The following is a 25,043-nucleotide window of genomic DNA, read 5'->3' on the forward strand; positions in this document are numbered from 1 at the left end:
AAGTGTTCCACTGCCATATGCTGAAAAACAGCCCCACACCATGATGTTCCCACCTCCAAATTCCACTGTTGGTATGGTGTTTTTGGGGTGATGTGCAGTGCCATTTGCCCTCCAAACATGCTGTGTGTTATGGCATCCAAAGAGTTCAATGTTGGTCTCATCTGACCAGACTCTATTCTCCCAGTATTCCACAGGCTTGTCTAAATGTGCAGCAAACTTTCAACGAGCTTCAACATGCTTTTTCTTCAGCAATGGAGTCTTGCGTGGTGAACGTGCATACAGGCCACGGCGGTTGAGTGCATTACTTATTGTTTTCTTTGAAACTATTGCACCTGCTAATTCCAGGTCTTTCTGAAGCTCTCCACAAGTGATTCTTGGCCCTTGGACAACTCTTCTGATAATTCTTTTCACTCCTCTGTCAGAAATCTTGCGAGGAAAACCTGGTCGTGGCCGGTTTATGGTGAAATTATGTTCTTTCCACTTCCGGATTATGGCCCCAACAGTGCTCAATTGGTTTCAGAGAAATAAAATAAAGCTGCTAGAATGGCCCAGCCAATCACCTGACTTGAATCCAACAGATAATCTATGGAAAGAACTAAAGATCAGAGTTCATAGAAGAGGCCCACGGAACCTTCAAGATTTGAAGACTGTTTGTGTGGAAGAATGGGTCAAAATCACACCTGAGCAATGCATGCTACTAGTTTCTCCATACAGGAGGCGTCTTGAAGCTGTCATTACCAACAAAGGCTTTTGTCCAAAGTAGTTAATCAATTTCAGTGAGCGTGTTCAATACTTTTTCCCTGTGTCATTCCATTTTATGACACATAACTTCATTTCTGGACTTATTTGTTTGGTTTTCGTTGTATGTGTGGATTACTTGGGTTGTTACCGACATCTGGTGAAAATTGCATGTGAATAGCACCTTTACAAATATATTTACTGAGCAAAATGGTGACGTGTTCAATACTTATTTTACCCGCTGTATATATATTAACAATACCATGTGTTATATTTGTACATGTGCATAAACAGGAAGTGTATCTGTATTTATGCACATCTATTCTCATCTATTGTGTGTACATCCGGAGCTGCTATTCGTCTGCGGTCTATATCTGACTCTGACATCATTATTATTGGCCGACTCGGAGGATCTGTGCGCACTCTCCTTTAAGATGCGTCTGTCATCTCGCCATTAATGGAAAGTCATTCTGGCTGCTTCCTGCGGTGCACGAGGAGATCAGTTCCTGCTGCGAGGAAGGAGGGGGAACATAAAAGAAGAAAAAACTACGGTGGTGCATTTTGTGTCGGCCGACAAACCTCCAGGAAGGAAGGGGAGGAGGACAGGCCCCGCCGAGAGAGACGGAAATGAGAGGGGGTGTCCAAAGAGGAAACCCTATCCCTTTAAGAGCAAGTGGGACATAGCGGTGCGAGAAAAGGAGAGGAGGGGGAGAAGAAAGAGGAATTAAAAAAGAAAAGGAAGAAAGAGACAGGGAGGGAGGAGGGAGAGCGGGCGATAAAAAAAGAAAGATGACATCCTCGCAGCTGAACGGCCGAGGTGGAGCGATAGGCTGCGGCCCGGCGAGAGCGCCGCTCGCCGGGGTCAGGGCTTGAATCCAACAACGAGGCTTCGACAAAACACCCGATTGGCCTATTGGGAGAAATCGGAAAAATAGATTCATAAATTAAAAACAAAGCATGAGCTGCTGTGCTGACAGATACGTGTGTTATAACCCATATTTGTTCTCTTCCGTAAAAATGCATTTTTTTTCTCCACGTAGAATGGTTTATGTTTATTGCGAAAGTGTGAGACTGTAATATGCGATTTTAAATTTTTTTTAAAGGTTTTTGAAAGCAGTTGTGTTGTGTGGTATTGCGTTTGAGTAAGATTAGTGTTGAGTGAACTAAAGTTCGGAACCAAAGTGAAAAGAGAAACAGGCCATTGTTGGACCTGGCCTGCTCCGCTGCTGCCTGAGCCGCTGCAGCCTGCGTTAGTCAACAGCTGCGTGCATTTTAATCGACAGCATTAGGGCTACCTCAATGACAAAAAACATATTTTTGCACTCGACTTTATTCACGTTTTTCAAAAGCAAATCCAGAAGCCCGTCGTTTTCTGCTGCGGGACAGGCGCCTGTTTGCGCCTCAATCACCGGTGGGCCGATCCAAAGCCATGCAAAGGCTGCCCTGCCCGATCTCAATCAGGAGCTGACTTTATAATCTCCATCGCGCAAAATGGATGCTTCTTGGAGCAATTTTCTCTTCCAGGTAGGCTTGTTGAGCAGGCTTTACTGGCCTCTCTTTTTGTTTCTCTCCTGCTCTCATTTTAACTGCGCACAATTCTCTCACAATGTGTGTCCGGCGGTCCCGCGGCCCTCACGTCTCGTATTTCAACGTCAGCGCCTCAAGATAATGCTGTGACTTGTGTTTACATTTGGTGATGGCCTTCTACTTGCTTCTCCAGAATACTCCCACCCAAAACCAAGTGGACGGGAGCCTCCAATCAGAGCTCATGCCCGTGCATACGAGTTCTCCCCAAACCCCACCCACAGAGCACATAGCACAGCCTCCCTCCACTGTGGACACTGCTGCTCTCAGTGAGGAGCCCCTGCCTGGTGAGGGACACTGCACGGCATCCTACACCTGTGGAGCTGACGAGACTACATACATTACACGTAACTCTAAACTGCATAACTGCCAGTATTTGAGTCACTCAGGTGATTAAAAACCCGGTGACATTGATTTTTGGTCATTTGCAGGTGAAAAGACGTAATGTTTGTATTATTTCAGTCAAATTAATATTGCTTACATTCTATACGATCAAAGACATGAAAATGCAACTCATGATCATTCAGGATATCTGGACACTTTGCACAACAGTATCTCAATGTTTGTTAATATTTATTTCTTTGATACATGTAGCATGATTACTGTTATTAAACCCCAATAAGATGTCATTACCACACATTTAGAGACACATCTGGGCCTCGATGCTCAGTAGAGCTACAATTTATGATTAGAGCAGAAACAATTAGTCAACTCACAGGATACTAACTGTAAACTATTTTGATAATTAATCATTTCAGTAATTTTTCAAAGCAAAATTGCCAAAAGTTCACTGTTTTCAGTGTCTCAACTGAGAATACTTGCTCGTCTTTGTTGCCTTCCGTGATGGTAAACTGATTATTTTTGGGGGATTTGTGATTGTCGGTTGGAGTAACATGGAGACGACAATATTGTAGTTAATTACCTCTTCAAATTGCTTGTTTGATGCTACTGTAACCTGACAGGTGAATTAGGTTATTACACCTGTTTAAAAACAACCAAATCGCCTTCTTTGACATTGACGGCTCTCTTTCTTTCTGTGTCCTCCCCCGGCCTTCCTGTGGTCCAGTGAAGCCAGTGTCTCGTCCGGCCCGCATACCCCACATCTGTGCCATCTGCAACAAGCAGTTCAAGAACAACTACAACCTGCGGCGGCACCAGTCGGTCCACACTGGGGTACGCATGAAGGACAGGGCCAGAGTGCAGGCGCAGGGGGCAAAGGAGGGAGCGGCCGGCCAGGTGGCGGTGGCGGCCCCGTCGGCGATGGCGGTGGGGGCTGGAGGGAGGGTGGAGAGGCCCACTGTTCCCCTCTCCCTGCTACACCTCTCCGCACCTCCCCCTCTCGCCCCTCCTGTCGTGCTGGCGGGGGCCCAGCAGCTTCCCCTGGGTAGTCAGGATGGTGAAGGGGTGGCCATGGCTAACGTAATGGCTAGTGTTAACCCCCATGCTCCGCCTCCTGCTGCTGTCGTCATGGCCACAGGGGCGACAGTACAGGTGGGTCAGGGCCTTGTGGAGATGGCTGTCTGTCATCAACCCCAAACCTTCAAGCATGTTGTTTCTTAAGCTGCCTGGGATGGTTAACCCACCCTTTGTTTCTGTTCTGTAACTGTTTGGGACCTGTAAGCAGTTCCTGTGTGTCACTTCCGTGTGTTGAATTCTACCAAACGTCCATGTGCAGTAATCCGTTCAGGGACCAGTAAATACCATCCCAGTGTTTGGCACTGGTCCCCAGTTTGAGAAAGCAACGTGCTAGAAGCCCCCCCCCACGCTCCACTGCATGTTCTCCGTAACACAAAACAGCGTGAAAGCAGATAAAGACTCCATCCAGTGGGATGTAGTTAATCTAACATGTGAATCAACATTGGTACAAATTAGGCAAGAATATCTTGCATTTGCATGGTTACAACAAAAGATATAACAGTAGTTCACGTGTTTGTGTTTATAACTGCACTTCTACTTTCCATCTAAACGCTGTTGTGTGTTCACCCGCTTGTCTGTTTTGCCTCAGCGGCCTGCGAATCCCAACCCGAACCCGGTGAGGAAGAACCACGCCTGCGAGACGTGTGGGAAGGCCTTCCGCGACGTTTACCACCTCAACCGCCACCGCCTGTCCCACTCGGACGAGAAGCCGTTCTCGTGTCCCATCTGCCAGCAGCGCTTCAAGAGGAAGGACCGCATGAGCCATCACGTGCGCTCCCACCAGGGGGGGGTGGAAAAGCCCTACGTCTGCCCCCACTGTGGCAAGGCTTTCTCCAGGTGACAAAGCATTCACTGTCAGGGTTGAGAAAGTTGTCTTTTTTAGCTTAGCTTAGCGTAAAGACTGGAAACAGCTGGCTCTGGAGAACAAACTAAATCTGCTGGCTGTAGCTTCATACTTAGCGTACAGACGTGAGAGTGGTAACGATCTTCTCGGCTATCTCCTGACAAGAAAGCATGTTGAGCTGACTAGAGAAAGGGGTTCTCCCCGACATTACACACAAATGTTCTCACCTTTTCCTTGAGTGTGAAAGCATGATCTGTCCTAACAAGTTCACTCTCTTTCTCTCCCAAGGCCTGACCATCTAAACAGTCACGTCAGACAGGTACACTCCTCGGAGCGACCCTTCAAATGCCCGGTGCGTCATGTTTACCCTGTGTGACAGCCGCACCTGCCAGTTGCACACAGCATTTTTTATTTTATTTTTTTAGTTCTTTCATGTTTACAATGACCATGTTAACATGCACAGTGTTCCAGATGACTCGGGGTGGAGGTTTTGTACATTACCGCACTTAAATCTGTCTTCAGCGGCCTCATACTGATATCTGGCTGATGTTATTTCATAACTTAAACGGCTACAAGGTGACAATGTATGAAACTTAACACTTATATATCAAAATAATTATTAGAATTTCTTTTTGTGCACACATTTTCAAACTACGTGCACATTCTGGTGCGTAGGTTTTTGCTTTCTTCCCCGTAATCACTCATCGATTCCGTCTTTTTTTTTTCCCCAGACCTGTGAGTCCAGCTTTGCCACGAAGGATCGTTTGCGTGCGCATATGATTCGCCACGAGGAGAAGGTCCCGTGCCACATCTGTGGCAAGCTCCTGTCTGCTGCTTACATCACAGATCACATGAGGGTGCACAACCAGTCACAGCACCACGCTTGCCATCTCTGTAACCGCAGTAAGTGCACATTAACGGATCCGTCGTGAATACTTTCATGTTTATTGGTGACAACAGAGTGGGCTTACAAAAGCGCCACGACAAGAGCATAATGATGAGACGCTATTTCACCGCTGCCACATTTTTAGGAGTTCGTCATTTTCCTTTCGAGGTCATTTTTAGTCACTTCTCTCTCGTCTCTGCTCTCCTCCGTCAGGCTTCACCACGCTGACGTACCTTCGCGTCCACGCCCAGAAGCACCATGGGCAGGAGTGGAAGGACAGTCCGGGGGGCTTCGGCACAACCTCCGGTGGAATACTCGTGTGCCACCTGTGCGGCATCCACTGCAAGACTCCCACCCAGCTCCAGGGGCACATGGGCACCCACAGCAACATCCAGGGTGCCCCGAGCCCCATCACCTCTAATGTGGCTGCCAGCAGCTCTGTCTCCCTCAGCAACATGGTGACGGCGCCCACCGTGTACATCACTGGCAACACGGTGGTGGACCTGCTTGTCACGGACTGCTCGAGCATTGCAGCTCCACAATCCCACAGTTAGCAGTAGAGAGCTCAGCAATAACAACCTCAGTCCCTTAACAGAGGGCAAGGTTAGAGACTGTTAAAGTTACGCATAGATGCTGATCCGGTGTCAGTTTTGTAACGTCCCCACTTCTAGGTTTGGTTAGGATTAAAAAAAGTGGGGGAGATTAACTCCAGTCCAGGGCAGTATCGCCTCACGGCTGGAGCGTCAGTGAAAAGGAGGCTGTATTAACAGAGCAGTGAAGTCATGGAAAGACGGACCTTTGTGGCTGCAGCAGGTTCAATGACACCAAACGACAAACATGGATGTGTTGTCCAAATATTCCTGAATGCTCTCGTGCATTTAAGACTCCAGTGGAACTGTGGTATTGTGGGCATCTACTGTATTACTCTCTCTCTCTCTCTCTCTCTCTCTCTGTCCCTCCCCTCGAACCCTGGCTGCTCTCTGCAAGTGCACCAAGTACTGTATATCTCACACCAGCTCTGATCTTACCTCCATTTTGCAACTCACTTTCTAAGAATCAAAATGGCTTGCGTTAAGAAGTAGTAGAGAGAGAATAGCTCAGAAACCAGTAGAAAGGAGAGTTGTGTGTTTTGGTTGTGTTTGTGTGCGTGTGTGTGTGCGCACGCAAGTCAGGGCTCCGCTAGCATGTTAGCTTGTTTGTTCACAAAACTAAAATCATATGATTTTTGATTGTTTTTGCAAAGCTGTAATGCCAGGTTAATAAGTCTCCAGAGGGCTGTGTATTGATCAGGATGGAAGGCCATACGTGTTGTGGCCAGTATGGAAATGTGGGATGTACTCGTTCATTTGTTTCCTAAAGGTACAGAGATACAGACAGAGTCGTGTTCAGGAGTGTCAAGCACCTTAAGTCGTTATTCTTTGATTCAGCAAGGATCGAAATGGGTTTGAGATGTCTTGGATTTTCTTGCTCTGAGTCTTCCTCTCTTGGTCTGGCCATTTAAAGAGAAAATAAGAAGAAGAAAAAACTGCTAAACAACACTTTAGCTTCTGACATGGCAATTCTTGCACTCGAAAACGTACCTTTTGCATGAATTTAAGCTCGGTCATGCTTATTGTTAGGGAGCTGTCATGACAAAAAGAAACCTTTTCGCAGTTCCACCAAGTTAGTTGGCTGTAAACAACAATATTTATTTTAAAAAAGTGTTGATTTTATTCAGAATATTTTAAACATTGTTGGCCATTCATTTGGTGGTAACCGTCATTGCCATAGTCCCTTTTTGTTTTCTCCATGTACCAGTCCAATGAGTGAAACTTATGCATTCGATTTAGTCATTCAACTCTGTACAGCACATCACGCTCTGAACGCAAGTCATTATCGATCATCATTAACCATGAGGAGAATGGTCACCTGTCCGTCGGATATCTTTGGTTGCTTTAGGTTCTGTTGTGAGTGATGTGGTGTTGAGAGAAGGCTTTTAAAGTCATAAGTACAATGAGAGTTTGACACCACTTGGTATGCTGTAAACAAATCCTGGTTTTGTACTGGAGTGCTTTTCCCGTTTTGTGTTAATGTTAGCTTGACATTTGTAGAGTTGTTTCTTTCTTCCTTCTCTTTTCTTTTTTCTCCTTTGAAAATGTGTTCTTCCTGTTGAGAAAATTAGTGATTTATTAAAACATTAATTTTTAGGTTTTTCTCCATCACACTTAGAAAAGAATATTACCTCTACTCTAGGATTCTGTACAGCTCTTGTGATACATCTTAATGCCTTATCGTACTCAACTGCATTTTAATTCTTTTATGATGAAATATTTCAAATCTCAGTCATGGATTCATTAAGAATATTAATGGGATGTATTTATATTTATATTTTTATATTTCTCAACAGTATGCATGTCTAAAAGGTTGTTAGAGCAAAAAAAAAAAAAAAATCGATGATGCTTAATACAGTCATAAATATGTTATTTTGTAGATGAAGTCGAGATCATGTTATTATTTTGTAATTTGGACAATTTAAAGTAAAAAGAGTAAATGGGCTTTGTTTCGTGTGCTGATCTGTTCATCTACTACACCGCCATTTGTGTCTGTCACTGGTAACACTTAATAATACGGGTACAAAGCAAATGCTTTAGTAATGCCTCATTAACACATGACTCATCATGATTTAATGTGTTTAATAACGCAGGCTGTATCTGTAATTGATGATGCTCACCAGTAAGAAAGGATCAAGTTACTGTGAGCGTGTTTGATGCATCAATGGAGGTTGACTCGGTTAAAACTGGTGTCCAGTTACCGTAACCAGAAAAGAGAATTTCAGACCCGAGCATTTGATCAGCATCTCTGAAAGCAGAACAGCGTTCCTCGTAGAAATAGGAAGATGTATTCAGACAAAGTTATCTTGCTATTCAGTCAATTTAATGTTGACAGAGTGCAGGATCTGATTTCCGTTACTTAGTCACATGTTACTTATTGCACATGTCTAAACAACAGTGTGCAAAGATCACTTCTCCTGTTTCCTGAGTGATGTCTTTCCCTATTAATCACTTTAATCTAGCTTTGAAGAGGAACTCATTCTATTCATTGACAGAAGCCAACATACAGTGCAAAGGGAGGATCACTGTAGTAAAGCTGAAGACAACAAGTTCGTAGCTATTCTCCACAGACTGTTGAAAGTAGTTTAAATTAAGTGGTTACTCCAAAACAAGTTAATTCTAACACGCACACTAACGTTATTACATTGCAATAAACAATTTCTTTCACCTACTTGTGTGTGTTGCATATAGTATCTTTTGTTTCCATGTGTGTGTATTAAGGTCTTACTACATAACTAATTATTTACAAGCTTTGAGTAAATTATTAGTTATGGACACGGTACAGTAAGTGTTGTGAATTATGCACAATTGATAGGACCATGAAGTAAATAGCAGACCAAAAGGAGATATTCTACTCAACAAATGTGTAGCTTTTCTCCCTAATCTACTTCTTGTACTCTTTTACAGATGTTTCCAGTTGTAGGAGCAGTGAACAGGGCAGGGTTATCAATGCAAAGCCTGAACAGTGACGCATTGATTAGCATGTAATCTGCCAGCCTACAAATACATCAAGGTTTGCAATGGAGCAACATGTCAGAAGAATGAGCATTCACACATACCAAGCATCTCTGATAATGTGCAGATAAGGACTGATCATTTATCAGTTTATTTGCAAATGCAGGTCAGTTTAAAGGTCAAATAACCAACCGGTCCAAGACAAACACGTAAATAAGTATTTACAAACACAGCTGATAAGTGATTAATGGTAAGTGACTGCCTTTTATTATTTTTAATAGGGTTGTGGTTCTTTTAAATAAATACACACATACAGAGTCCTTTTGTTTGCATGTAAATTCCTTCATTTTTTTGGAAGGGGTCAGATTGGATATTGCAAACTAAAGAAACATGCAGTGCAGTGACTGGTGCACGTTTCTCGTCATGACATGAGCTGCTGCCCCTGGACCTGTAGGAACTAGCTTGCGCAGCAGTCCACCACAGCGTTGAGTCAACGTTGCAATCTGCGAGGCTGAGGACAGCGGTATCTCTGGTCTGATGAGATGACATAGCGACTAGACAGGCTAACGTTACATTGACACCTGGATCAGATTGTGACATTGTTTTTTTCCGTCACTTTTGACCGTTTTTCACTTGGCTATTTGCTTAAGCTTGCTTGAAGCAGGCCAGTCACCAATGCTCTCACTGAGCTACCCTCACATAGATGTCGATCTAACGTGCTGCAAGCTAGCGTTAGCTCGCTGCTGCTACCCTTCAGACATCGAAGTGGCCACATAAACATGCGGATCATCGAGGCGGAGACCCCTGGGACATCTCTAACGTTAAACACTTTCTGGAGGACACGAGCTTTCGACTAGCCGCTGACTGGACTCTGCAGAGTCTTTTGTGTAAATGTTGCTTTAAGATTCTTCATTTATTCTGAACGTGTTGCTTAACTCCAATCTGTTAGCTTCCACGGTGTCGGTTAGCTTAGCTGCTACAAACAAATAACAAGCTAACTGAACAGTTTAACGTTACCACGAATACGTGACAAAACATGTACCGTGGTGCATTCAATTGTCAGTTATTATTTATTGGGTGTCATCTTCTTGCTAACTATATGGACTTAACGGAATGGTTGCTAACTAAGCCAGCGGTGACTAACGACTATAGTCACATTTCGGGAGATGCTAACGGTCCTAGCGTCATTGTTAGCATTGGGCATGCTTCCCGAAGGGAGGGACTGCATTTAATGTTAGCAATAGCGCCTCTGTTCACTAAATATAACGTCTCACACGTGAATGGTGGTTGACCCAGTTGTCCTCGATTCAAACTGATAATAAAATAAATAAGCTCTGTAATTGGCGTTAATTTTAGCTTGAATAGCCGGTGTGTTTAATGGAAAGCGTTCTGTATAACGTTAGCGTACATTTGACGTGTGCTCTCGGACACAATTTAGACAAAGTTGCTTCAGTTTATGTTAGCCGTTATCAGATCCGCGTCAATACCTGAGTAGTTTAGCTGTATGTCAACCTACACTCGGTCTCAATTCCACTCTGTTGTTAGCTAACATTGCATGTCAAGAGCTTGGCAAGTGATTCTCATTCCAGGCAGGTAACATCACTGTAGCCCGGAACTATGAGCAGCAGCAGCCCATACATCAGGATTCAGGATTTAAAAAAAAAAACGCAATGCGTATTTTGCTAATGGACATCGACTTTTTATTGAGTCAGCTAGTCTAGTGTAATAATACTGCATGCATCTACCACATGGTTGCCCTAGGAATACATGGGGATGTGAATAAGGCGCACAATGGCATCAGATGGATGGAGCAGCATGCTGCACAAAAGAGCCTTCCGTTATTCTGCCACTGCACTCACATTTGTACAGTCTCCCTGATTTGGATCCCAGGCACCGTCCCTTTTTACATCTTAAAATAAACACGTTTTCCACATTGTGCCTGTCTGTTTACCCCACTTCATCTTTATTGTACATATAGCAAGGCTTCAAATTAATATTGAACAATACATTGCCACACATGTTGGACTTTTATTACACACTTTGTCTTAGTGCTACTAATGTATATGCCTGTGAGTTGCCACTAGTGAGATCAATATGCATTGTTTATTTACTGTTTGATATTTCGTGTGTTTCAGAGAGGGGAAAGAACGACGGATCTCAAGGACCAGATTGCCCGCTGAATCTTTTGCCTCTCAGACAGATTGCCAGAGACCATGCTGACCATTCTAGCTGCTGGGTCTGTGTTCTTTCCAGGCCTCTTCCTGCTGTCCAAACAATGCCTGAAGTCAATCCCAGCTCTGAGGTGGAGCGAAGGAGATGCAGTCATTGTATCCGCCAGGTGAGACCTTCTTACACTTATTTTCTTCAAGACTCGTGCAGTTTTTTTTGTGTTACTTAAATATAGCAGGTTGTTGCAGCTGCACTTGTGTCATTTACCAAGATCTTTCAGCTGCATATTGTTTGCTTAAAAGCATAATGGGCTCTACTTTCTTACCATGTGTTAACTAGACGAGTCTGAACCCTTTCACTGCATTGGCTAATGAGAAATACATTGTTTGTAATCATCTTGCCATTTTCTGCTCCCAGGTTGGTTTCATCAATTCAGGCAGTCATGGCCTCTTCAGCTGGCTACATCATTGCTTCTTCCTGCGAGGACATCCTCGAGGACCAGTAAGTCAAGAAATGCTCTCCAGAATATATTCCACCCCATTCGACCAGTGTGTTCTGTCTTGTAAGTGCATGAAACAAATCAACTTTCGGGATTTATAATTTCCAAGGCTTTAAGATGCGCCATTCAAAGGCACTTTGTGTCATGCATCAGCCACAAATGTTTACCATTTGACTTTATGTTGATCAAGGTATACGCAGTTTTACTTTTTTTTTTTCTCATCAAAATGTCTCCGTCTGAGGGAATTCTTTGCTCATACTGTTAAATTGATGTGTATTCTTAGCCGGCTTCTCCTCCTCTCTACGCAGGCATTGGCTGACCAGCAGTTACATCATGTTTGCCGTTCCCTACTTCGTGTACGACATCTACGCAATGTTCATGTGCTACTGGTACAAGCTTCGGGTCAAAGGGCACGAGGAGGCCTCGGCAGTGCCCCAGCACATGAGCACAGCGCTGACCAGCTACTTGCGTCGCGAGTTCCTCATGGTGCTGCACCACGTGGTCATGGTCACCGTGTGCTTCCCCGTCTCTGTGGTAACTGTCGCTATAAGTTGTATGAGTTCATAATGCGTATGGAGACATTAGAAAGCCATCCACACTGTAATTGCATTCTAGAAAAATAATCAACCTCTTTTTCCCTCTCTAGTTTTGGCGACAAGGAAAAGGAGATTATTTCCAGGGTGTAATGTTCATGGCTGAGCTCAGCACTCCATCCGTCTGCTTAGGAAAAATACTCATCCAGGTAAGTGTGTTGGTTCAGCCTCAAAGACGAGTTGGGTGCGTTGTTGCATGTGCTTGTGTCTGTCACACTAAAGTTCCACTGCACTCTTTACTTCTTTTTTCCCGCTCCCATTTTCATTCAACGGAGAATATATTTCCGGTCACTCCCAGCATGCAGCTTGTTCATGTCCGTCGGCTCCCGTTGACTGTGTCTTTCCATGAACAGCACTGTAGAGAACATCAGGCATTAATTGGTAACGCAGTGTGCTTGAATACACGTTGTAGGCGCTGCACCCCCCCCCCCCCCCCTGTATTTCTTCTAGGTTTGTGTGTGTAATGTTTCAGTGTCCAGAAAGGGCTTTTCCCTTCACTGCAGTCTGCTTGTCTTCCCATCGGAGACTCCCACAGCTGTTAGCCTCTGAATATAGCCCCGAGTATTTTGACCGGATATTCAGCAGATACAATATCAGCTTGTCCTTCTACCCTCTTAGCACTCGACCCCCCCCCCCCCCCCCCCCCCTGTCCCTAGCAATAGTGCATGTGGCAAAAACAACTGGCTCAAAGCTGTGGCCTCGTAGTGCCGCCCTCTTGTACCTAAAGAATAAAAACAATAGGGTGCGAAAACCATGTGTGTCAGCTTGTCCTCAGTGTTATTTCACTGAAGCAGGTTGAACGCTCAAGATAAAAGTGAAGTCATCAGCTGTAAACGAGTTGAGAATGTAAAAAGCAGCACTGCTTCACTGACGCACGCTGTCCTACTGCCTCCTGTAGAAACCAGCCGCACGGCATACGGTGCTCTGCATCGCCACGTGTTGCGTCCGTGCCGATAGTATTCGCAAATATAACAGTGTTAGTATGAACGGTAAAACAATGGCAGATAAGATTAACGCCGTCAGCTTTCATCAAACTGTACTGCTTGCTCTTCTTCTTCCCTCTCTTTCGACCTCTCCTTCTGCTTTTCTCTGCTCTCAGTACAAACAGCAACACACTCTCCTGCACAAAGTGAACGGGGCTCTTATGCTGATCACTTTTTTCATCTGTCGAGTCCTCCTCTTCCCTTACCTCTACTACGCCTATGGAAGGTATGTCTGTCTTTCCATCTCTTTTGGTTTCTCTCATGTTCTGCGGTCTCGCTCAGCTTGGGTCGGTAACTTGCACAGCCACGTGATCTCTATCTTATGGATACAAGGCTCAGAAATGCGTGTTTAAAATCCTATTCATGTCTTTCGATCCAGGTACGCGTCCATTCCCTTCCACATGGTTCCCCTGTCGGTGCCCTGGCACTGTAACCTCGGTGCTGGTCTGCTCATGGCTCCCCAGCTCTATTGGTTTTCCCTAATTTGCAGGGGCGCCCTGCGACTATTCACGGGCTCCTCCCGCTCTCAGAGACCAGGTGCGACCACGGGCGCAGCCAAGGAGGGGCCGACGGACGGCAACGCACTGCCCCAGCCGGCCAACGGCTACAGCACGTGTGCCTCAGAGCCTGAGCTGGCCACTCACTGAGGAGAGTGGAGGGGAGGGAAGAAAGGCGAATGTACCAATGAGTATGTAAAGGAAAGAAAGCTGTGAGGGAGAAGTGAGACAAGTAGCAATATGAAGAGAGCTACAGACAAAAGGCCTCAAATATTGCTGAAGTGTTTGCGGCCAGCAATCGAGCTCCTAACTGTGAAATGATTTGGTCGCTGGCCTTCAAATCACTTCAGCATCTCAGTTTGTAGGAAACAAGTGGAGTGTTAATGCACTCAGGATTTAAAGATGTCATCTGGCACGCTGACCGGTAGGAACATGCACTGACCTGAGAGGAATTTGCCTGGATGTATAGCAAGCATAGGTGGCGATTTCCCTCATGTAGATCAAATTGAGTCCTCTCTGCCTCACGGTATAGGAAGAGTAGGAGAATAGGAATGTATTATATTGTATGTTAGTACATTTGCTGTAGATGGAAGGCCTAATTCAGTTTAGTAATGAAGAAGACCTTCAAAAAAGAAAAAAATCACGACTAAGCAGTATTTTGACTTGTTAGTGTTTAATATCTGTATCCTCTATGTAGTCACTGTCACTCTTAACAAAATGTAACCAACCTGCAGGCTGACTCATCTTTAGAAGGGAGATAATCTCATAAGACTGTATTCTGCTGCCTTATCCCTTTCCCCCAATTCTTTGCCGTTTCTTTAGGTTTTTACTTATTTTCATCCCCGGAGGAGAAGGAAGCGGCTTCCTCAGACAGAAAAATGTGACGGGTGTACATAGCCGATGTAAAATTGTCCTTATTTCCACCTCAGTATTAGGTCAATGTTGGGTTTGATTCTCTTTTTTTTTAGGTTTTGTCTCACATCTGATGTTTCAACAGATGTTTTTTGAACAATGACATTTCAGCATTGACACAAAGCATTTCACTGTTTTGCCGCCAAGTGTACGCAAAGTTCCCCCAAACCGTAAAGCAGTGCTTCTTGTTCCATTGTAAATATGACTTCATTCCATTTACTGGTATCACAGAGTGTTTTTAGCATACAAGGAAGTGATGCACAGTAGCAGTCACTTTAAAACGAGTTTTTTTTTTTGTTTGTTTTTTAGATTGGTGCTGATATAAATCTGAAAATATCCATTTGATTGGCTGGAATATTTCAGTAAGGGATCCATGAGAGTATTTAAAGCTTTGTCAGGGGACTTTGCAATTTTGCCGTTTGAAGGGAAACAAAATAACCTGTTAGGGAAGCATTCCCTTGTGATAGACATGCAGCACATTTGTCCACTTATTTTGATGTTCCTCGTTTATATTTTAACCATCATCAAGTTTATGAATAGTTTGAAGGCGTTTAGAGTTTATGAAACGCTTCGATCATTTAGCCGTTCACTGGTTCTATGAACCGCCTAGGAACAAACTGGCTAGTTTTATCATTTTACGTTTGTTTAAAGCCGCTTCACTGTCCTACAAATGGGTCAAGACAAAAACAAAGAACTCAGAAACCATCAAGACAGGGCAGCGTGTGCCAAAAACATCTGGACAACTGTGGGCATGTTGAACACAGAACATCCATTCCCGTTCCATGAACTCATAAGGTACTGCTTCTTGACAATACATTTCAACTGATGTACTGTATATTCCACAAAATGCTCGTTATTTATTTGTATTTATTTATTTGGTTTGTGGTTTTGAATGCATATTTATGCATACATATTCTACTATATGCTTCTGAGCCTTATGTGAAGGCTGTATTGTTACTCCAACTTAGCTAAAATATACTTCTGTCCTGATCCTGCCTCGAGTCTTTCTTACACTTAAGTTTTGTTCATGTTGAAACTTACCAAAAGCCATTTTTTAGATCATAAACCTAGTTTGAACGTCGCTGCCCATCAGAAGTGAAAAGTGAACCACTAGAGGGAGCCAGAATCCATGTATTGGTGTAATACCGTTTTACTAGCAGTTACTTTTGAAGCATTGGGAAGTCTCTTTTCACAATGTAAACATCTTGATTTGGCTGTTTTATGAGAGGAAGTCAACACATTGTGAGTAATGATAGAAACAGAGGTCCCTCTAATATATCTGTATGTAAACATATTGTATGTAAATGAGCAGGGCTGCTTTATTGCAGTATTGCTTTTTCTACATATGGTTTCTTCTTAAATATAAACAATCTGTTATGGTCTGCTCATTACATCCCTATCTTATTGTTTCCATAAAGATTCTTTAATATCCCACAATATAAACCACTATCACTGTTATTCTCATCACCCATCGTTACTGAACGCTGATTACAACAGTTAAGTCTCCTGGGTTCAAATGTTTATTGCCAACATACAAAACACACATAGAAAACATACAAAACTTGTTAGATAGAAAAGCCTGGAAAGCACTTGGCCCCATTTGCCTGTGAGCAAGTCCTCGTCTCTTAATACTTCAGTATCTCCTCTGTCTCGGGGAGAAGACGGTGTTGGGGTTGCTGTCTCGTTCCCTCTCCTTCTCCCGCTCCTTCTGGCTGTTCGGAGACAGAGCCTCCTGCATCTTTTCGCTCTTGAAGAGATCTCGACCCGTACGCATGATGTGCTCCTCCATTTTGCGGTGGCGTTTCATGTCAGACAGCACCTTGTCCAGCCGAGCTTCCCTTTTCACAGAGGAGCGGGCTGAAGATCCTGGGGGGGGAGAGAACGTCAACCAGATTTCCCTAAACCACCAAACCGGAGAAGACGGAAAACTATTCATTGACTTCGCTTATAAGGTTTTAAAAATCAAATCTCAGTGGTTATTACCTGGTGTTCTGCATCTGTTCAAAAAGGCATTTTTCGGAGTGGCTTGTGTTTGCTCTTCATCAAAGTCAAACTCGGTTGGACTTAGAGGCCTACAAAAAAAAACAGTAATGATGTTTCACATTACCTGTACACCAACCAAAATCCTAACAGATGAAATGATGAGAAATAGTCGTACTAACCTGCAGTCTCTCTCCTCCCTCTCTCTTTCCTTCACTGCCTCTTGCGCGTCCTCTCTTTCAGGTGAGGGGGTACGATCGGGAGTAGGGGGCCTCCTAGGAAGGGGCTCAAAGTTAAATTCCAGCATCTCCCCTTTAGAGAGGAGCTCATACAGTCTTTTGATCTCAGCAGGCGGGGGCATCCAGTTTTTGGGGTCCTCCATTTCCTCGTCACTGTACGCAAGCTCCCATTCACCGTCCACTCCTGCAGCCTGCTTTCCCTCTCCACCGCCCACCCCCGTGGCTGCCTGAGGTTCATCCTTGTGTACTTCTCGTTCCACTGCAGCTGAGGAGGCAGCACAAATGTGCAGTCAGTTTCACGAAAGCAGACTTACGTCACTTCAGTATTACATGATATGTAGATTACTTTCTTTATTATAGGTACTACAGTTAAAGTACACAATGACACTGAACATTCAACTCTTTACAGTATTAACCTTGGGCACTTCTCTGACTCTGAGTAGTGCACTTTGTCCTTAATGATGAGATGTCTTCCCTGCTACGTGTGCTTTCAATGCGTGTGTGATTTGTGTTTCTTACCCTTTTCATTCTTGGTGTTTGCATCCTCTTCCGTGGCAGCTGTCATGTCCGTGTCGCCCTCTTCCTCTTTGCCTGCTGCAGGTTTCTCTGCGTCGTGCACCCCCAGAGCCTCAATGCCCTCTCTCAGTGAGGAGTCTGTGGCTTCAGCCTGCATCCTTCCTACTGCTGATGCTGGTGAACTTAGTAGTCACAGATCTGCTAAAACACAAGCATGAATCATGAAAAGATACATGTTAGTACAAATCAAAGTAATAGGTAAGTGTGTGTGGTATCAGGCTCATACCGTTAGCTGTTAACTTTGATGAATGGAAAGCAGTGGGCAAAGCAACACATTACACGTAATATTGTATTTCTTTGACTTAACTGACGTTATGTAGCTAACCTCAGGCCTAACCGTCAGATATTTCTAAATAAGATAAGACACGTGCCTTAAATGGTCATTACCGAATGTCCGGGTTGTGGCAGGTGTTGCTTAAATCGTCAAATTATCTTTCCCAGAGAATGAAATCACCGAAGCTCTCCATGAGACTTTTTAGAGATAATACACGATTATACAGAGACGTAAACATAGCGCCATTTTGGGTTGTGTGACGATCCGCTTGGTTCGGTGAGAACGCGCATTCCCGTTGATTAAACACCAAACGGCTAGTCCGTCGACGCCGCGAACAGCGTGCGGCAGTTAAGCTGTGTGTTGTAGCGATCTATTGTTGGGACTACTTCCTCCTCCTTCTTCTTCTTCTCTAATTTGATTGGCGGATCGCAACCAACTTCAACAGGTGCATACCGCCACCTACTGTACCGGAGTGTGAAGTTTCAGAGTAAAAGTTGAATCACTGTTCTAAAGGATAATAATAATACGAATAATGATAATAACAGTAATAATTAAAAGAAGAAAACGTAAAAAAAATAAAAAAAGGGACTACTTCCTGCGCAGCACGCAATCGCATACAGGGCTGAGTTCATGTTGGCCGAATTTTGAATAAAAATATTTTTGCTTCACAATTCGCTATGCCTCCATTTTAAAATGTGTTTATACGTGTCTATAAATCACATATTGGACAACAATATTCGATGCGCGACTGCATCGTATAAATGACGTTAAATAGGCCCCACCATGTGAGCGAGTTCTGATTGGTCAACGGTCGTTTCCGGTTGCAGTGTTCCTTTATTTGAAAAGTTTTCGTTATGGTGTTTTTGGAGCTCCGTCCCCATTGTTAAAAGACGGCTTCTGCAATGTTGCCAAAAGTGAAACTTGGATAAAAACAAAAGCTTTTGAACAAGGAGTCCGTAAGTAATATTGGTAAGCACGAACGAAACACTATCATTACACTCTGTGAAGCAGTGACGTTTACGTATCTCAGCTAGCTAGGTGAGTAACGTAAACGTGACCTAAAGCTAGCTTATTATTAGCTGATTTAGGTAAACAGCGTAAGCTCTGAGTCGGCTCACTTGGTTTGTGCTAATATCTAACATTTGTCCTTTTTCTTTATTAGTTCAAATATGGCTCAGCGTTTGGCGTTGTCCGATGGAGCACACAAGAAGACCGCCAGCGTTCGGGTAGCGGTTCGCCTGCGACCCTCTATGGACACTCAAGATGAGAAGGACGAGGGCCCATGTGTGAAAGGCCTGGACTCGCAGCACCTGGAAATAATCAACTGGAGAAACGCTACAGAAACAGTCAAATACTAGTCAGTGGCCTCGGCATCTCAGCACCTTAACTGTTCCTCATGTCTCCCTTATCCTCGTTGATATCTGTCATTATTGTCCAACAGTTTTGACGTGTTTCATGGTGAGCAAACAACACAGCAAGAAGTGTTCCTGTCATCAGTGAAGCCCATTCTATCACATGTACTGAATGGACAGAACTCCAGTGTCTTTGCTTATGGACCAACAGGAGCTGGTATGTCGCTGCCACATTGCATTTGTTAAGTTGTACTTTTGTTATGAATTCACCAGCCAAAATACTTCAGCTTGAGATGTTTTATTAAGCCCTCTTCGTCGTCTTTTATTTGACCTATACTGTTCATGTGGATACAACCTCACTGTCTATTGCTCACTAACTCCCCGTGTTCTCTTCATCAGGTAAGACTCACACCATGATGGGCAATTCAGATCAGCCGGGTGTGATCCCCCGAGCCGTGCGTGAAGTCTTCAAGCTGGTCAAAGCTAAAGATAACAACAATGAAGGATGGGACTACAGCATCAGCATGTCTTATTTGGAGATTTACAATGAAAAGGTATAAATGGTTGGCAGTGTAGATTCATGCTTTCTGTCCAAGGGAAATAGTGTATAATCTATCTTGTCTTTCTCAGGTGCTGGATCTTCTATCGCCAAGCTCCCAGGATTTACCGATCCGAGAGAACAAGGACAAGAACATCCTGATCCCTGGCCTCACTCACACAACTATCTCCTGCTTCTCAGATTTTGATAAACAGTTTGCCCCTGCCAGCCTCAATCGTACGACAGCCTCTACCAAACTAAACCAGCGCTCCAGCCGCAGCCATGCGATCCTCCTCATCAAGGTTTGATATGTCATCTGATTAACTCAAATGAAAGACAGTTTGTTCATTTACAATTGTCTTTGAGAATCATTCATTGAACTGGTCTGTCTGTGGGTATCCAGTGGCTTTTTAAACAGGTCATGGCCTCTGAGCAGTAAGTCAGGATTTGGTGGCTGTTGCTGAAATCAGTTCTCTCTTGCAATGCTCCTACTAGCAACATCTGGGCTTTCTGGAACTATTCTGGGAGAGACACAAACTGGTGTCTGCTGTTCTTACCTTAACTTTGTCCTTTTTTTTTGTCATTCTAACATCCTGTGCTGTATTGCTGAGTGTACAATGTGTCACATTTATCAAAAAAGCCTCTTTTGCTGCCTACCTTTTCCCAAATTTAAAGGGACAGTTCACCTCACAATCAAAAATGCGTTGTTTTTCTTCTTACCTGTAGTGCCATTTATCAATCTAGATTGTTTTGGTGCGAGTTGCCTAGCTTTGGAGATATCGGCCAAAGAGATGTCTAAATCCTTTCCATTATAAAGGAACTAGATGGCACTCAAAGTGCCAAAAATGCATAAACTCAGTCTGACCTGTGTCCTTACCCCTTTTTAAAATCTGAATCTTTTCCATGATCTAGGTTGTTCGGACTCAGCGTGCCCTGCCCCACAGACAGCAGACGGGGAAGCTGTACTTGATAGACCTGGCTGGGTCTGAGGACAACCGTCGCACCGGCAACCAAGGCATCCGGCTGAAGGAGAGCGGCGCCATCAACCTGTCTCTCTTCACCCTCAACAAGGTCGTGGACTCTCTTAACTCGGGCACCGCCGCCCGCGTGCCATACAGAGACAGTAAACTGACGCGGCTGCTGCAAGACTCTCTGGGTGGCTCGGCACACTCCGTCATGATCACCAACATTGCACCGGAATACAAATTCTATTTTGATACGTTTGGTGCTCTGAACTTTGCCTCCAAATCCAAGCTCATTGTGAACAAGCCCTTCACCTGTGAAACTGTGGCAGTGCCTGTGCTGCCAAGTGAGTAAAACTGAGTGAGAAATGCACTTGCCGATGTTATTAATAAATGTATATAATAGGCTGAGAAGAGGAAGCTCTGACAGAACGAGTTCCAAGCCCAATAGGGGGCATCTGTGTCACATCCCAGAGGATGGTGACAAAGAGTAAACTATCAGCTATTTGTGATTTATGTCATTTTAAAATGTTTGTTTCTAACACCTGATGTTAGCTGATCTTATATACATTCTTGATGCTGTTCTCCCGTGTGCTTTAGTTCTGGCACTGCAATGCAGCTTTGACTGATGCCGTGCCATGTTCATCTGTATTGCTTTACACTCTAGAGATCCCCACAAATAGTGTTGCCTGAGTGCACGGAATACTAAACTGTTAATTTTCCCTTCTACCTTCATCTCCAGTGAAGCGGGCCAGAGAAGACCACGGGGCGGGGGGGTCTGGCACCGAGCCACAGAAGAAGAAGCAGAAAGACGAGAGGAAAACGGAACAGGACGGCTCCTCGCCGTCTTCACATTTTGACAGGTTAAAGATCGCACACTAATCAGACTGATGTTTGACTGTGACAAAAGCCACATTCAATTCAGCCCACACTACAGCAACGTAAACAAGCCGTAGCCTTAATTCAGTGGCTCCCCTTTTTTAATAGCTTGTGCTGAAAGCAGCTCTCTCTGCTGTGCTCCCATTGGCTACAGCTGCTGTGTCTGCTGGGACCGATACAAACGTGGCTTCCTTGCCATCTGTTATGTGTAATGAATCTGTCTGTGCCTCGGATTTGTCAACCTTTTGACTTCTGAGTGCATTTCAAAGCCTCGGTCCGTACTGCCACCACTCGCCGTCGACCTACTTTCTCTCTCTTGATTTTTGTTTGTCCGCTTCAGTTTGTCAAAACTGTCGGTGATGGACAGACTAATAGCTCTGGAGAAGCTGGTGATGAACTTCCAGGACAAGGATGAGCACAGCATGCTGAAGGAGATCCAGGTGAAAACAGATTGCTACAGAACTTGAGTTTGTCCACCTGGTTGTCATGCAACCCTGCAAAATATAGGTTCTAGTTATTTAAATCTGCACCTGGTCCAACCTCTGTGTCTACTGTCTGTAAGTGATTTACCAGATGCTGATGCTGTCAGATCTTTATACTGATTGCTCAACTCTTCCTCGTGGATATTTGATAGCCAACCTTGCCACTCTGTTTTTCTTTTTACAGGAAACCAAAGAGATGCAGAGGGAGCTTGAGAGCAAGGCCACGCTATTCAGTCGTTTGGATGGAGAAAAGTCCTTCAAGAACAGCACAGCTCCTCTGCAAAGAAAACCGTCAGCTGCCACCAAATCCCCTACTGGACCACTGCCGAAGCAGGCGGTGGTCCAGCCCCTACAGGGTCAGTTCGAAATGTAACTCGCACAATCAAATTCAAGTTGTATGAATTTAGCTGACAGTCAAATAGAAGTTTAATTTCATCGACTGGGGAATGCATGCAGAGAATCACCATATTCAGACTATAAACATATCGGATACTACAGTCTTTAATCTGCCCTACACTAAGGAAGGAAGGAAAGAAACTGACCTTGAAAAAGCCTTTTTCCTGTTGCGTAATCGTCTTCTGTTACGTTTCCCTAAAGAGTAGTCACCCACTAATTCTATCATTTTGAATCACTGGAGATATTAATGAGCTGCAATGTGATACAAGAGCTCAGTCTATAATATAGAAGCCACAAAATGGATCAGGAGGAATTCTTTTTCAAACCCTCAGCATTTTAGGAGTGAGAATCATGCATTTGGCTTTGAACGCCGGTGCTAATATTCTCATTGTAAACTGATTGGGTTCTAATGTGTCGCATTGTGTGAATAAAACATTAATTTGTGTGTTTCCTCCCCATCAGTGCTCCAGCCTCTTCAGCAGCTGGCCGTCGTCAAAAAACAGTCTGTCAAGAAGAGAGAGAGGAAGATTTCAGACCAGGTTGAGGTCAGCATTCAGGCCTCGGCTGTGATGCACTTAGCTTGCCACATCTGCAGCATTGCAAGCATCGGATACAAGCTGACCTGGTGCATTAGGCTCAATTTGTTTTTTTTGTGTCGACTGTTGCTGCGATATCTCTCATTTATTATGTCAAAATGAACCTCCTCTCTAGGCCACAATATGATGTCTACATTTTGACTGTGTACATCTTCTATAGTCTAACTTTACACTGCGTGCATCTCTTCTGTCGCAGCTTCCAGATGGTAAAGAGAACGTTGAGGAGACTGGTTGGGAATCTCAGCTTGACGCGGCCGTGTTGGAGCGCTCCAGACAGAAGATCCTGCAGGTTCTCAACACGGGCGCCCTCAAAGAGCTGAAGGGTCTGCAGCAGATCGGAGATAAGAAGGCGAAGCTCATCCTGGGCTGGAGGGAGATCCACGGTCACTTCATAAAGGTCAGCGGAGAAAATGTCCGGCGCAGATCTGGTTTCAATCGCAGCGATGCGTTATCTTGTTTTTCTCACTTCGCATTTATTTCAATTATGCTTTGCTAATTTGCAGTTGGAGGATGTGAAGAAAGTTGAGGGTATGACGGCGAAGAGATTTTCCACCTTCATGAAGGTAAGCCAAGACTTCAGTGAAATATTTGAGGTGGGGGGGGTCTGTTCTACCGATTTGAAATAGAATAACTATCGTTCCACCTCATTGGTCTGTACTGAAATGTCTCATTAACTATTTGATGGATTCCCACAAATCTGTATGAATCCTATTTTTTATTTTTTTTTTGCAATCCTGACTTTTTCGCTTGAGATTGACATTTGTGATTTTATGGAACCAGTATTTCAGTGCATCTATTAGCAGAAATAGAGTATAATATTCATACATATGTTTTCATTTGCGTATAATCACCAGAAACAATTAATTGTTTTTTGTTAGCTTGACCCCTTCATAGCGAGAGCTTTTCACGTGTTCGCTGAACTGCAGTAATGTGAGCCGAATAGCGCAAAATCCCTGCAGTCTGAAGTGTTGTTGTTGTAGTAAGAATGACCTCTGAGTGAGGCGAGCAGCGGTACCGCAGTTGTTGCTCTTGGCGGCTCACATTGCCGCAATCTTAAAAAGGGAGGAGTAAGCACTTTTGGTTTGTGACCTAGTAACGTCAACGATAATGGCGTTTCATGAGTCTCAGCTGTACTTACTGTTTATGGTGAACATCGTAACTACTAAGCACCAGCATGGTGTCACTGTGAGCACGTTGGCGTCAAGCTCCACAGCCGCTAGCATGGCTGACGCACTAATGCATTCGAGGTGATTACCCGTATTTGCGCATTGTGCAGCTTTTAGTGATGATCTTGCTTTTTCTCGGTACTAATATTCACTTTTTTTTCTCTTTTTTTTTTTTTCCTGCAGGCAAACATCCTGAGCACCATGGGAGTGTGATTATTTTTATTTTTATTTTTTTTATTTTTTTCCCTCTCTTTTTAAGTGTTTTTTTAATTATTGTGTCTTTTTTATTAAATGTGCATCAATTCTATCTCTGGAGCTTTTGACATGTCTGCTTTGCTTCAGGATGTTTTTGTAGTTACTACTGTGTTCCAGCTGGTGGCACATTGCTGCTTTTTAATAAATATCTCACGTGACATTGGATGTTTTGAGTGTTTATTTCATCACAATAAAGACATCTGATGGACTTTCACATTACCCAATGTACCCTTATTGCCTCTTAAATCAATCACCCTGTTTGGGGGAAGTTATCGCCTGTTTCTCGGTTTAAAAACTCCAATTGGGTTAATTTTTGTACTTTTGTCCTCTGCGAGGTGGAGACAGGAGGACACGTTTTTTTTTTTTAATCACAGGCTGATGTGACGCAGTATCAGTGGATGAATGTTAAATGTGAAAAGCAGTTTTCTTGGGTGAGGAGAGGAGGATGCCATAAACCAGCCTCCTCCTCGATTTCACTTTTCCTTTCTCCCCCCCCCCCCCCCCCCACACACACCCACACACACCCCTCCTCTTACTCCACTGTCGTGCAGGACTCTCCATCCATCCCAGCACACTGCACCGGAACGAGGCGCCACACCTCCGCGTCTCCAGCTCTCACATCCAATAAAGGCAATTGTCGGATTTTTCCTCTCAAGAAGCGCACGTTGTCTCACACACAGGA

At 44.1% G+C, this 25,043-nt stretch overlaps 4 protein-coding genes across 10 annotated transcripts; 3 read left to right on the forward strand and 1 right to left on the reverse strand.

Annotated features, from left to right (window-relative positions):
• Positions 1 to 1,485: 1,485 nt before the first annotated feature.
• On the forward strand, positions 1,486 to 7,666 carry mazb (MYC-associated zinc finger protein b (purine-binding transcription factor)). Of its 3 annotated transcripts, none has more exons than XM_079293730.1 (7): positions 1,486 to 2,262; positions 2,459 to 2,609; positions 3,389 to 3,813; positions 4,328 to 4,575; positions 4,871 to 4,934; positions 5,314 to 5,485; positions 5,682 to 7,666. In XM_079293730.1, exons 1-7 carry the CDS (start codon positions 2,230 to 2,232, stop codon positions 6,020 to 6,022), a joined length of 1,434 nt encoding a protein of 477 aa, XP_079149856.1. In that variant the 5' UTR covers positions 1,486 to 2,229; the 3' UTR covers positions 6,023 to 7,666. The 3 variants fall into 3 exon arrangements, with proteins under 3 accessions (XP_079149856.1, XP_079149857.1, XP_079149858.1); XM_079293731.1 differs by having other exon boundaries at positions 4,871 to 4,901; XM_079293732.1 differs by having other exon boundaries at positions 3,389 to 3,495.
• Positions 7,667 to 9,486: 1,820 nt separating this feature from the next.
• On the forward strand, positions 9,487 to 15,650 carry tlcd3bb (TLC domain containing 3Bb). Its single transcript, XM_079293996.1, has 7 exons — positions 9,487 to 9,900; positions 11,149 to 11,351; positions 11,600 to 11,683; positions 11,990 to 12,215; positions 12,328 to 12,423; positions 13,374 to 13,483; positions 13,637 to 15,650. Exons 2-7 carry the CDS (start codon positions 11,227 to 11,229, stop codon positions 13,902 to 13,904), a joined length of 909 nt encoding a protein of 302 aa, XP_079150122.1. The 5' UTR covers positions 9,487 to 9,900; positions 11,149 to 11,226; the 3' UTR covers positions 13,905 to 15,650.
• Positions 15,651 to 16,178: 528 nt separating this feature from the next.
• On the reverse strand, positions 16,179 to 18,106 carry pagr1 (PAXIP1 associated glutamate-rich protein 1). Of its 3 annotated transcripts, none has more exons than XM_079293741.1 (5): positions 17,849 to 18,106; positions 17,405 to 17,599; positions 16,829 to 17,150; positions 16,650 to 16,738; positions 16,179 to 16,532 (listed from the first exon to the last, which is right to left on the reverse strand). In XM_079293741.1, exons 2-5 carry the CDS (start codon positions 17,556 to 17,558, stop codon positions 16,300 to 16,302), a joined length of 798 nt encoding a protein of 265 aa, XP_079149867.1. In that variant the 5' UTR covers positions 17,559 to 17,599; positions 17,849 to 18,106; the 3' UTR covers positions 16,179 to 16,299. The 3 variants fall into 3 exon arrangements, with proteins under 3 accessions (XP_079149867.1, XP_079149866.1, XP_079149868.1); XM_079293740.1 differs by having other exon boundaries at positions 17,405 to 17,602; XM_079293742.1 differs by lacking the exon at positions 17,849 to 18,106 and adding an exon at positions 17,688 to 17,833.
• Positions 18,107 to 18,567: 461 nt separating this feature from the next.
• kif22 (kinesin family member 22) lies at positions 18,568 to 24,513 on the forward strand. Of its 3 annotated transcripts, none has more exons than XM_079293416.1 (13): positions 18,568 to 18,704; positions 18,898 to 19,092; positions 19,177 to 19,304; positions 19,487 to 19,641; positions 19,718 to 19,927; positions 20,538 to 20,934; positions 21,330 to 21,450; positions 21,807 to 21,906; positions 22,133 to 22,304; positions 22,807 to 22,889; positions 23,137 to 23,337; positions 23,444 to 23,503; positions 24,290 to 24,513. In XM_079293416.1, exons 2-13 carry the CDS (start codon positions 18,905 to 18,907, stop codon positions 24,317 to 24,319), a joined length of 1,845 nt encoding a protein of 614 aa, XP_079149542.1. In that variant the 5' UTR covers positions 18,568 to 18,704; positions 18,898 to 18,904; the 3' UTR covers positions 24,320 to 24,513. The 3 variants fall into 3 exon arrangements, 2 of the variants coding, with proteins under 2 accessions (XP_079149542.1, XP_079149543.1); XM_079293417.1 differs by having other exon boundaries at positions 18,568 to 18,691; XR_013772964.1 differs by lacking the exon at positions 24,290 to 24,513 and having other exon boundaries at positions 22,807 to 22,969; positions 23,444 to 23,498.
• Positions 24,514 to 25,043: the final 530 nt, after the last annotated feature.

This window comes from Melanostigma gelatinosum (genome assembly GCF_949748355.1).
Source record: "Melanostigma gelatinosum genome assembly, chromosome: 21".
In the NCBI taxonomy this organism is placed as follows: domain Eukaryota; kingdom Metazoa; phylum Chordata; class Actinopteri; order Perciformes; family Zoarcidae; genus Melanostigma; species Melanostigma gelatinosum.